Source organism: Macaca fascicularis, chromosome 14 (genome assembly GCF_037993035.2).
Source record: "Macaca fascicularis isolate 582-1 chromosome 14, T2T-MFA8v1.1".
In the NCBI taxonomy this organism is placed as follows: Eukaryota; Metazoa; Chordata; class Mammalia; order Primates; family Cercopithecidae; genus Macaca; species Macaca fascicularis.
The window spans coordinates 71,431,409-71,443,946 of record NC_088388.1 but is presented as its reverse complement, the minus strand read 5'-3'; the positions used below and the strand labels follow the sequence as shown (position 1 = coordinate 71,443,946).

Here is a 12,538-nt window from a genome sequence, read left to right as displayed (position 1 = left end):
GTGTGTGAGCTGTGTGACTTTTTGGTGTGACGTGTGGATTATGTGATCTTTTCTCCCCGTGAGTTGTGTGTGTGTGGTGAGGAGTGAGTGGGGGATGGACAGTGAGCTGGCGGTGTGTGTGTTGGGGGTGTTGAGGACTGTAGAATGTGCTGCGGTGGGAGTGTGTGCATGAGGTGTGTGTGAAGAATGAGGTCTATAACATTTGAGGCGTGTGGAATATAGCGGGTGTCCCCATAAATGTCTGTGTAGTGACGCATGTGTGCAGGAGGGCTTGGCTGCCATCCTGTCCTTGCTCCCCTCCTGATCAGGTCCCTAGAGATGCCCTGGAATGTTCTCCATGCCTCCCCAACCCCAACTGCCCCTACCCTTTGCCCTTCATCCTCCTTGCCTTGACCAAGTCCTTTGTTTTGGGTTTCCGGTGGAGCAGGCGCTGGACAGGCGGGCGGCAGGCGATGCCGCGGTCTGGGAACCTTTGTTCTTTTCCTCTTAGTTTAACTGGTGTTTGGGGCCCCGGTTTGGAGGAGGGTGTGGAGAGGATGCACGAGGCAGCAAGGTCACTGTGTTTACTACACCTCTTCGTCCTCCGCAGAAGGGAGGCATACGGCGCAGGCGGTGAGGCCTGGGTGGTGTCTTTGGTGGTGCCTCTTGGTATAAGAACAGCTTGGGCTGGGCTTGGAGTTTGCCAGCTCTGCAGTCTTAGTCCATGGTGGCCCAGCGCCCTTCCTGGCTTATGTCAGCGGGCTGAGCAGCTGAGCAGCCAAGCACCCGCTTCTCCAGGTTCACCTCCCCTCGCCCCTTCTCTGTGTGGCTGCAGCCCCTGGAGACAACCAGGAGGACCTCGATTTAGCTCTATTTGTGTTCACTCCAGGTCAGATGGAGGAGAAATAGTCCCCGTCCTCACAGAGACACTTATCTGAAAGGAGAGAGCTGGTCACACCTTTGGGGACCCTCTAGTCTGACGCAGTCTGTAGGGGATGCAGTCTGTAGGGGGATCGAGGTCATGCCTTCCAGAGAGAGCTGTGGGAAAACCCTACTGGGCCACCTCCCAGCAAGTGCTTGAGAGAAGAAACATCCAAGATTCCTTGAGATTGGAAGGCTCAGAGAAGTCTGAGTCAGTCAGGGAAGGGCCTGGGGTCGATGCCACAGTGTCACACTCCAGAAGGTTCTCTGAAATGAATAGGCTTGAGCTGGACCTTGAAGGGGGTGTTGGGGTGGGCAGAGAAATGCAGCCTGGGGCTAAGGAAGGTTGTAGCCTGACTGGCAAAAGGGATCTTGCTGACCATTCCCCAGGCAACACTGTCTGGCTTTGGGTAGCCATCCCTGGGCCTCCAGCCTTCTCAAGCTTTCATGGTACCTTTTTTATCCCATTGCCTCTGGCTGGAATTATCTTCATCGTCATTGACACTGTCATCTTCATCATCTTTCATGCAGTTCTTTCCAAATACCAAGGTCCTTTCACAAATGTCTCATTTAGCAGATTAACTCATGTGATTGTCTAAAAGTCTTTATGGAACACCTGCTGTGTACCAGACAGGCACAGTTTTAAGTGCCGGGGTCATGGTGGTGACCAAACTGGCCTCATGGAGCTCTTACCTTCTGTGTCCAGACATGCTGCCAGTCGCCCACCCTTCTGTGTTTCCCCAGTCTGGGGCGCCTGGTTCTGTGGGGCTCCGCATGTACACCCTCTGGTGCTGGGGTCTGGCTCCTACCAGAATGTGAGCTCTGCAGAGGCTGGGCCTGAGTCTCTCCTCTACCCACCATGTGTGTCCTGAGCTGGGTCTGGCAGAGTCCAGATGCTCACACATATCATCAGATGACCGGAACTGCCCTGTAGGGTTGGCAGCCCAGCTCCGTCTAGGGAAACTGGGGTCCAGCGGAAGAGGGGACTAAAGGCATCTCATCAGGCACTTCTTTTACCAGTAGCTCCAGAGACCAAGAGGGGTCAGGTGACTGGTGCAGGTCTCACAGCAGGGTGGCAGGGCTGGTGTCAGAGGACAGCACTTCTTGCTGCCAGGTTGGGCTCTGGCCCCAGCACCATGCTGCTCTCTGGCTGGCCTCCGTGCTGCCTGCGGCGGGTAAACGATTATTAATGACCCCCCTGGCAAGGAGACAGGAAATGTTTCCCAGCCACAGCTGGGGACCTGCTCCCTGCCAGCCCCAGCTATCCATACCCGCCCTGACCATGGCGTCAGTGCTGATGTTATCTTCGTTCTGCCTGAGTCTTCTTTGCTCCTTCTGCCCATCCCCTCACCTTCCTGATCTTCACATCCTAAGGGTAAATGATGAGAAGATACAGAGCTTTCTTTTCCATATCCCTGTCCCTCACCACTTTCTCCAACCTGACTCATCTCTACCTTCTTCCTTTTCCCACGTCAGCCAGAAGTAGCTCTTCCTCCAGGAAGGCTTCTCTGAATGCACAGCCAGCTCCTCCAGTGGCCACTATCTTGGGCCCGAGGCACTGAGTCCCCCTCATTGCAGACTCTAGTCCTCCACTGATGATTTGCTCTGATGGTCTTAGGGCTGGCCTGGGAACTTCCTGAAGCCTGTCCCTAACTGCTGCCTTAGGACTGACATATGGAGGGTCCTCCCAGATGCCACCTCCAGGAAGTCTCCATTTTCACCCAGCCCAGGGATTCTTACCTCCTTTGAGCACCCTGCCCTTCCTGTCTGAGTTACACATGTGTACTTCCAGGACTTCCTAGGTGGACATTGGTGAACACCTGCTATGTGCCCAGCAGAGAGGGTGGGAAGAGATGAGCAGGATGCAGGCCTTAAAATCCCCACACATTCCCCCAAGCCTGAGCAATGTTGCATCAGCCCCATGGCAGGTGGCACAGACCTGGGTATAGGGCTGGGGGCGGGGAGGTGGGGAAGCAGGGAGTGATGTTGGTAGAGTGTGTGGAGAGGGCAACGAAGGAGATAAACTCAGGGGCCGTGGTAATATAAAGCAGGGACCCCTATTTCAGCCTAGAGTGGGAGGGAGGGGCACGTTGGGGAGCTTCCAGGAGGAAACAAATCTAGACTGAGAGCTAAGGGTCAAGCCAGGAGAAAGTTCTGGACAGAGGGGAGAGAATGGTTATTGTGAAGGTTTGTTGGTGGCAGACAGGGAGGAGAGCCTGTGGCAGCACCGCTCCATGGAGCAGGCCCCTGGGTGCCAGGCGTCTGGGTCCAGGGTATGGGAGCGGTGAAGCTGGCCCAGCAAGATGGTGCAGGACTTGTAAGCCATGTTAAGGACTGCGGACTTGTTCTGGAGGGAAATTGACCCTTGGGAAGAGTTGAGGGAAGAGATATGACAGATCAGATCTGCATGCTCGGGAGCTTCCTGGACCATGGTGTGGAGACTGAGGGGGAGGCTGGTGTGGCCCAGGTAAAGGGGGTGATGAGGCCTGGACAGGGAAATGGCTAAAGAATGCAGGGGAGGGAATGGAGTGGCCAGGGCTGGTGGAGGGAGCCAGCCAGCTGTAGACATGAAGGTCAAGGGAGGAGAATGCTGCCTCACCCAGGTATCTGGGTGGGTTTTGTGCAGTCTCTGAGAGGTATAGGAGGGAAGACAGGGGTTAGTGGCAGATGCCTGGGCCTGTGTCAGGGCTCTTTAAAGACCAAAAGGTCTTGGAAAAGCCTCGAAGGAGGTCATGAGCTTTGAGGTTAAAGGGAGACCTGAAGCCCACTCAGGGCTGCTATAGCGTCACCTGTAACATGGGGAACTCGGGATCTGCCCTGGGCAGAGTGTTCAGAATTCAATAATCGAAACAATCTGTGAAATATAATACTTAATAAAATTCAAATCCAAAAATGTCTGAGTACATTCCAAAATGAGTAAAAATGTAAATTTATGAAAATGCTAAACATACGTGATTGTTCTAATGTAAATTGTAAGCCTCAGCTGCTTCCCAAAACTTTGGATCAGGCTCCCTTGAAGCTGCTGCCTCTGATGTGGCTACCCCCTGTGGCTTCAGGACCTTCCTGTTCAGCTCCCTTGAGAGGAGCCGGCAGGGCCCCTCCTCTGCAGAGCCTGTACTCTGGCTGGTGGCTTCAGGGGGCAGGCATTCTGCCTTTCCTGTCCCCCACCCTAAGGGAGTTGGCCTTGCATGCCTCCCATCCATGGTTGCCTCTACTGGGGGCTGCCACTGGGAGACAGGAAGGGCATGGGAGTTGCAGGAGCTCAGGGTAAGAGGGGCCGAGAGCTCGTGGTATGGAGCGGGAGCGGGAAGGTAGGGTGGCCAGAAGAATGGAGAGGGCCGGGAGTAAGAGCAAAGGGAGACAGGCAGAGCTGAAGAGCGGTATCGCCCCAACATCAATACTGGTATTTCAGAATAGAAAAGCTGTGCCATTTCCTGAAACATCATAATGTTGAAGTCCAATCTTGCAGTCTCTGAGCTGGGCATTCCTTGGCCCCCACTCTCCAGTATTCTTGCATGAGACCATTTTTTCTGGGCTGCATTTTCTCACTTGTAAAAGGAGGAAGTTGGGGGTCAATATCTCCCAGCGATATATGAGCTCTAGCTCTAGAAGTGTAGGATTTTGAGAATCTGGAATTGTCAGTCTGTGGGGTTCTAACTGGGACAATTCTAGCATTCCTTGACTCTCAGCTCCCAGCCAGGGCTGTGTGGATGCGTGGTTGTGTGATTCCGACATTCTGAGACTTTAAGATGCTGAGGCTCTAGGAGCTAGAGATACGGACATTCTGTGAATCTAGGATTCTAGGATTTGATGGTTTGATGATTCAATGGTTCTAAATGGGGCTGCTGGGAAGAGCTGCAACCACCTGCCTTGTTAATGTCAATGTTCAGTTATTAAAAACATAACAAGAAGCAATGGAGACAGATAGCTCAGAATGGTGGGCGCTCCCTCCACTCCCAGTGAGGGAGGACAGGAGAAGCTGGGCTGGCCTTAGAGGAGAATAGAGACCTTTACAACCTGGATCACACAGGCTGTTTCTCCTGTCACAACAGAACTGGTGTGTGTACATTCGAGAGACCTGCCACTCTCAAAGCTTGCAGACTAAGGGGCTAATTTCCTTCAACACTGGCCTCTATTCCTTAACCATTTCAGACTGGGCGGAGAGAGGGGTTGCTACCCTTTCCAAAGTTTCTGGGCAGAAATGGCAGCAGTGGAGGAAGGAGAGGCCTGCTTACTCCTGCCCCTTCCCTGACAGTCTGTGGGGGGAAAACAGGACATGAATACTTCCTGGACACAGACATGGAAATGCATGAAACCCTGCCTGCGAGGGCCCCGCGTCCATAGGGCTCAAACAAGGGCAGAGGCCAGGACAGCCAGTGGGGTCCTGTCAGCACCCTCTCAGTATAGGCTGAGGAGGGAAGACCCTGTTCTTGCCCCAAGGGTGGCAGTGAGAAGGGGTCAAGGAAGGGAGTCCCAGGTCAGGCACCGGAAGTGCTGACAGGTCCTCGCCTGTGTGTGAGGCCACAGTCCAGCCTCGCAGAAGGCCAGCCCAGTTGTCCAGTGTCTCACTGCCTCCTGGGTCCTTTCTATGCCTCAGCACCCAGGCCAGAGTTGGGGAGGGGTCCAGGCTGCAGGGGAGGGTTTCCTTCCAGAGTGCCCACCTCGATAGATCCTTAGAAGCCCAGTACCACTGCACAGGTCCAAGGGCTTCCCCTGCCTGGTAGGTTCACAGACCAAAGCTGGCCCTGGTCACACAGCACAACAGGGCCTGAAATCAGGCTTCCTGATTCCCAGTCCTGGGTGTTCGTTGTTGCCCACAACCTCCCCCACTTCCCCTGGGACACCTGAGGGGCAGGAGTGGAGGCGGGACTCAGGTTAGGGAGCAGAGCCTCTGTCCATCACCCCTCTGTCTTCCTCCTCCCACAGGCCAGAAGCAGGTGTGGTGGTGACAGCTGCCCCCAGTCCTCCACAAGGCTCCATTGTCCCTGGCAGGGAGCCCCTCCCCAGCTGCAGGCCCGAAATGTGCCTCCCTGGACCCTCCTGTTGTGACCACCCGCTTCCTCCTGCTGCTCCTTCCCTGGTCTCATCTGCACTTGCCCTTGGGCCCTCCCCATCCCTGTGAGGTCTCCGTCTGTGGCTCTCTCTGGGTTTAAGCCTCTCTCCAGTGAAAGTTAGATTTGGAAGGGCCCTGGGGGATCACCAAGTCCAACCCTTTTATTCTTCCGATGAGGAGGCCAGCTCAGAGAAGGGAAGGTCCTGTCCAAAGCTGCACAGTAGGCTGGGGCACAGCCCAGTGCCATGCTCCCTTCTGCGCTGGGCCATGGGTGCACCCTGCCCTTGGCATCAGGCGTCCACGGTTTGAGGACTGACTGTGATGATCAGCGCTAAGCACACAGGCACCTACAGAAACGTAGTGGGGGGCTTCTCTCCTCAGCCCTTCTTCACAGCCCTGAGCTGCCCTCCCTTCCCCTTCTTTGCCCAGCTCCTCTCTCCTTCACTATCCCTGCTGTCTGCTGACTCCTGCCTCTGGCAGACACTTTCCTTGGGACACAGACTAGAGCTCAGGCCTCCATGACTGGGATGCACACCCATGCGCCCAGACACAGACCCACAGACATGTGCAAGCATATCACGGGGTCTATAAATCCCAGCTGAAAACTGGTCAGACCATCAGGAGGCCACCCTGGAACCCAGTGTCCTCCTCTTCCTGTCAGGCCTCACACACCTCCTCTAGGAAGCCACTTAGGACCCCTGAAGACTGTCTTCATCCAACTAGCCCCTTTGTGACAACTGTACTCTGTGAGCCTATGTTCCTCCTGTGACTCAAAGGGCAAGGCTGAGTCCCCCCTTCAGTCCTGGGGCCACTCCTTCAGTGTCTCCAGGAGGGGTTCAGCTTCCTGTTGCTGGGTGGGGAGAGCCCTGAGGTCCCCACAGGACGTGGGACAATGGGGAGGAGGTGACAGATGAGAGGCTAACTCTTCCCTAAAGCAGACTCTACCCTCCCCTGACCTCCCTGGCTGGTGGCTTGGACACAGCCCTGGCCTGTTGGCCCCTTAGGACTAGGGTCCTGGTCAGACCCCACAGTGCAGAGGTCTGGGCATCAGAAGCCCTGTTTCTCCAGCAGCAGTTCTCTAACTGGCGGCTAGGGAGTCCAGGCCTCCAGGGCACTGGTAGGTTATTGGCGGGTTGGTGCAGATTCCAGTGTCCAGGAGGGGTGAGCTGAACTTCTCTGGCCTGGGGGGCCTGTGTACAAGAGATAGGAGAGTGGTAAACACAGGCTGGGTGGGATTATGGGGAGCTGGGAATACCTAGCTGAGACTCCCCTTATCCTAGCCACTTTCTCCACACTTGAAATTGGCTGGACGGGGAACCAGAAGTTGGGTGGGGTTGGGGAGGGACAGGAGCCAGCAGCCTGCCTCCACCTCGGGGCAGTGCCTCTGCTGGGGGGCAGGAACCTGTCCTGGGAGTGATGGGAGGCCTGATGGGGGAGCTGGATTCTGCCATGAAACTGGCACTCCCTCCTGTCAGGGGAGGGGAGGGGCTGTCCCTGGCTGCTTAGCAGGTGGCCCATCTGGCTGTGGGTGGAAAAGAAGACTCAGGCTTTGTGGATAAAAGGGACGGCCCTGGGGTCAGGCACTTATCTCAACCCTCGTCATTTCCTCTTTTCCTCTGCCGGACACAGCTGGGTGAGTGGGGTCATTGCACAGAGGGAAGGAACAGGCCAGGGCCAATACATACCAGGCCCTACAGGAGAGTCAGGCACATGGGTGACCTCACCACACCCTGGGCTGCAGTCAGCACCTCATAGAGGCCCAGCCACACACCACAGTCACTGCGGGAGATGGCCACACCTAGACCATCACACCACACACAGACCAAGTCTCCCGAGGTGACGCTCAGGCCCAGCTGCAGGCGCAGCTAAGAGGGAAGACCCTGCAGGAAAAAGGGACATGTGGGACAACCAGACACCCTGCCTCGGCCACACCACAAGCCTCCGCACACCAGGTGCAGCTCCTGTCACCCCTACGGTCAACCCAAGGAGAGCCAGAGATTCCAGCAGTCGTGGGCAGGTATCCAGTGCCCAGGCGAGAAGAGGGGGACACCAGCAGGGAACCCAGAACCTCCTCCATGCCAGACTGTGCCCTCCCCCCAGCTCACAGAAGGAGCGCCTCAGGCTGTTTATTTCCTAGCAGGGACTAGCAGGGATGGGTGTCTCATCCCCCTCCCCCTCCCAGTCCCCACCACACGATGCTGAAGCTGCCAAATCAAATCAGCCCCTGCACCCGCGCCAGGCTGGCATGGCGGCCAGCAGCTGACGGGAACGAAGCCAGGCTCAGAATATCCCGCCGCCTGTCCGATGCCTGGGTAGGCTTGTTGGGTGGGGGTGGAGAGGGGCAGCAGCCTGGCAGCCAGGCCCTAGGCAGTGCCCCTCAGAGAGGCTGGGGGTTTGGAATGCCGCGGGATGGTGGGCTTCTGGAGAACGAGTGGGCAGGTCCCTGTTGTGTCTCCAGGCTGCTGTGGCAATGTCTCCACTGCCAGCATTCCAGGAGCTGTGGAAGTGGTGCCGGTGGGATACAGGCTGGGGGATCTGATCCCAGTCCAGATGACTGGGTGCCAGGCTGGGGCGGGGGCTCCCACATGCGCTCACATTCATTTGAGACTCACAACACCTGGGCTGGAAGCCCCTTGGTTTTCTGTGAGTAAAGGCCCAACTCACTGTGGAGGCCCAGTGACTATGTGAGGTGGACATTATGGATCCCGTTTTACAGATAGGGAAACTGAGGCTTAGAGAGGGCTAGTGGAGCTCCCTGGAGAGAAGCAGAAGTGGAGGAGGCCTCAGAAAGAGTAAAGAGGTGGTCATTTCCACTCCTTAGAAGCCCTAGGTGGAAAGAAGGACTATGGCTCTGTCCTCAGAGTCAAGGAACAGAGAATATGGCAGAGCCACAGGTGCCTATGGGAAGCAGAGAATAAGGAGGGAGTCTGGGGAGAGAGCAAGGTGCAAGCGGGCAAGGCTTCCTGGAGGAGGGGGCCATCCATGGGCCTGCTGGGGGCTAATGGGAGGGCAGGCTAGGGAGAAGGGGAGAAGGCCTGGCCGGCCTCAGCCCCTGACCTTCTTGTCTCTGCAGCCAGCCTGGACCCCCTTGCAAAGGAGCCAGGACCCCCAGGGAATAGAGACGACCGACTAGAGGTGAGAGCTCAGTGGAGGGAGAAGTGGGTGGGCTTGAGGGGGTGGGGCGCAGACTGAAGATCAGTCTGAGTGGTGCCCTCACCCTTGGGAGGACGGGGAGGCTGGAGTCATATCCCAGCCCCAGCCCTCCAGACTAGGACCACCCCCATATCAAGGCCAACTCCCCTCACCCCATATATCCCCAGCGTGGAAGTCCTCCCATGAGGATTCCTCCTCCCAACTCACCTGGGAGTCACTCCAGACTACTCCCTTGTCCTCCACACCCTCACCCAACAATTCCCTGTTGATTCTCTGCCCTGAGTATTTCCCGAGTTCCTCTCCTCTCCATTCCGCCCCCTGCTTGGGTCCAGGCCCCCTCAACTCTCCCCTGGGCCACTCACTGGCTGCTTGCTTTCAGTTTCCCCCATCCTCCACGTGGCCACCAGGAGGATCTTTCTAATGCACAGACCTGAACTTGTCACTCTCTTGCCCCAGAATCCTCCATACTCCCCATCCCCATGTCCCCCTCTGCAACCCCAGCCTGGCCATTGTCCCCCTTCATCCATTGCTGCCTCCCCCAAACTACTCCCGCTGGCCTCTTCCCCTCTCAGCTTCCTAAATCCTTCGGGGATCAGCTCTAGCCTCCTCTCCTCTGGGAAGTCCTCTCTACCCCTTGACCACGGGACCAAGCTCGCTCATGCTCCCTCCTCTGAGCTCTCCTGCCCTGGCAGTCAGATGCTGGGGTGCTCTGCTGTCTGTCGCCCACTGTGCTGTGCCACGAGCACCCTGTTTTCTCCATCACGTGACTCTATATGTGTGTCTGCCTTGCCTTCTCTGCACTGTGAGCTCCTTGAGCTTGGGGACTATGCTTTCTTCATTCCTGAACCTTCTACCACCCTTGGATGGGTACTGGTGCAGCGCTCAGCCCGCGCATTTCCTGCCCTGTGAGGGGTGCCATCCCCACCCCCCAACCATGCCTTCCTTCCCTGTGAGGGGTGCCTCATAGGAATCTTCAGTGCTCAAAGGGGCCTTGATGAGCAAACAAGGTGGGCTGCTGATGTTGAAGATTGGCACAGAGGAGGGTATGTGTGTGTGTGTGTTTGTGTGTGAACTGGACCCACAGCCAGAACAGCAAGAGTCTGCTCAGGCCCAGCTGAGAGGGAGAGGAAGATGCTGCTTGTATCAGTGTGTGCCAGGAGCCTTTGACACCCCCGTTGTTTAATTCTTACAACATCCCTATGAGGTAGGGGCTGCCATTATTCCTGTTTCACATTTGGGGAAGCTGAGGCCCAGAGGGGTCATGCAGTGAGTGAATTGGAACAGAACTAGGAGTGGAGCCTAGAGGTGTCTCAGGCTCGAGGCTCACTCTTTCCCGGCCCCTGAGTAAGATGTTGCCCACACAGGGCCTGGTGCACAGGAAGGGCTCAGCACAGGTTCCCAGCTGGGACACAGGGCCAAGACCTGAGAATGTGCCTCCAAGTGGGACTGGGCCCTGCTGCTGGGAGCTGGCAAAGGGAGATGGGAGGGGAGGGCCTGGAAAGCCATTATTAATTTATTTACTGCCATGGCATTCCCCATGGGGCGGGGCTCCCCCCAGAGCTGGGACAGATGGTGTTCCTGGGAGCCTGCAGTGTCTCAGCAGCCTCGGCCACACGCCAGGAAAGACTGGATTTGTCATCCACCCAGGGACCCATGAGAGGAGGGGCCTTTGGCGAAGCTGAGACCCTCCTGGGCAACCAGGGCTGTGCCCCGAGGGAAGGAGTGTGGCTCCAGGCTCCCTGCTTTGCCTCTGGGGCAGCCCCTGCTGCCTAGGCCATAGGTCTGCCCTCTGCAGGTTCAAGTTCTGCTCCTTGTTCAGCTCCACTGGCCTCGTCCTTCCCATGAAGCTTCCCTGGGTCTGCCCCACCTACTCCTACCCCTGTATTCTCTCTGCCTTTCCTTGAGCTGGGTCCTGCTGCCTCCTCCCTCTGATCGAGGATCCGAAGCCATGAGCTCCTCAGCCCTCAGCTCTGTCCTGACCCCATCCCCACACCTATCCCAAAAACAGTTAGTGTCTGCCTGGGCTCTTGGCAGGGCCTGCTGGATTTCTGGGTTCTGCCAGCACCCCACCCGAGTGCCCAGGCCTATACTCGACCCTGCTAGGAAGAGATGGGCTGCCTGAGGGGATGCTCCCAACATTGAGAGGGCAAGACTGGAGAGAGTGGGGACCTGAGGGCATTGCTCAGACCATAGGGACAGCTGGAGGGAAAAGGGACTGGGGAGCCTGAGGGACCCTATTGTCAGGGTGGAGCTGGGAAGCCAAGATGGCCTCATATAGTGGAAAGTCACGGGGTCAGATGAGCACAGGTTCAAGTCCCAACTCCCTTGCTTGCTAGGTGTGTGGCCTTGTGCCTGCCACTCAATCAGCCTGAGTATCAGTCTCCTCACCTGCCAGGCAGGGATAAGAACCTCTATCATGGCCGGGCACAGTGGCTCATGCCTGTAATCCCAGCACTTTGGGAGGCTGAGGTGAGCGGATCACAAGGTCAGAAGATCAAGACCATCCTGGCTAACATGGTGAGACCCTGTCTCTACTAAAAATACAAAAAATTAGCTGGGTATGGTGGCGGGTGCCTGTGGTCCCAGCTACTCGGGAGGCTGAGGCAGGAGAATGGCATGAATCCGGGAGGCGGAGCTTGCAGTGAGCCGAGATCGTGCCACTGCACTCCAGCCTGGGCAACAGAGCGAGACTCTGTCTCAAAAAAAAAAAAAAAAAAAAAAAAAGAAGAACCTCTATCATTATTGGACGTAACCACTGTTATTCGACATTACCAAAACAGAGCTGTTGGTAGAAGTTACAAAACTTGTATGTGTGGGGTGCCCTGCGCAGGCCTGGCACATGGCAGGTCCTTGGGGAGAGTTAGCCTCCCCCCTGTTCCCTCAAGGGTGCCATCCTTAGAGCCAGGACTAGGCTGTACCCCTGTGAGACAGGGTGCTCCGCAGAGCTGGGCTGAGGCTTATAGAAGTTCTATGGGCATGGCATGCTCTCCTGGCACTGACTGGGTAGCAGCCAAGAGAGCAGAGCTGCCAGACCCAACCCCACCAAGCAAGCATGTGTTCAGCACACCCTCCTGGGATGGTTCCCTAGCCCCTATGCCAGCAGCTGGCTTGGAGGAGGGGCTCTTCCAGCTCAGCCTGGCATCCTCCTTCAGGGCCAGGCCTCCGCGTCATTACTGCCTCTCTGAAAGCTGGGGCTGGGGCCGTTCAAGTTGGTGAACTGAGCACGGTGAGTCAATGCCCTCTTTGTGATGGCTCTCAGGGCCCAGGTGGGGGCTTGGGAGCCCTAGCTGGGGTGGGGGCATGGCGAGAGGCAGATGTGAAGGAGGGCACTGTCGTCCACAATAAGTACAGAAATGCACCGCCTAACACCAGCTCCTCTATTGCTGCCCTTGGGACAAAGACCACACCCCTTGGCAGGGCACTGCTGGCCTT

At 56.7% G+C, this 12,538-nt stretch overlaps 1 protein-coding gene across 16 annotated transcripts in view; it reads left to right on the top strand.

The window, feature by feature from the left end:
• The window catches only part of PDE2A (phosphodiesterase 2A), a 99,958-nt gene that overhangs the window by 34,177 nt on the left and 53,243 nt on the right, over positions 1 to 12,538 (top strand). For 6 of the 16 annotated variants that reach the window (XM_045370270.2, XM_074014639.1, XM_045370268.2 and 3 more), the window contains one exon: positions 9,027 to 9,088. The exons of 8 other annotated variants lie outside the window; for them this stretch is intronic. In XM_045370270.2, the coding sequence (XP_045226205.1) occupies positions 9,027 to 9,088 (62 nt within the window). Of the gene's footprint in view, positions 1 to 7,718; positions 8,266 to 9,026; positions 9,089 to 12,538 lie in introns of those variants that run through there. 2 more of the 16 variants (XM_074014641.1, XM_074014636.1) reach the window with 1 other exon arrangement.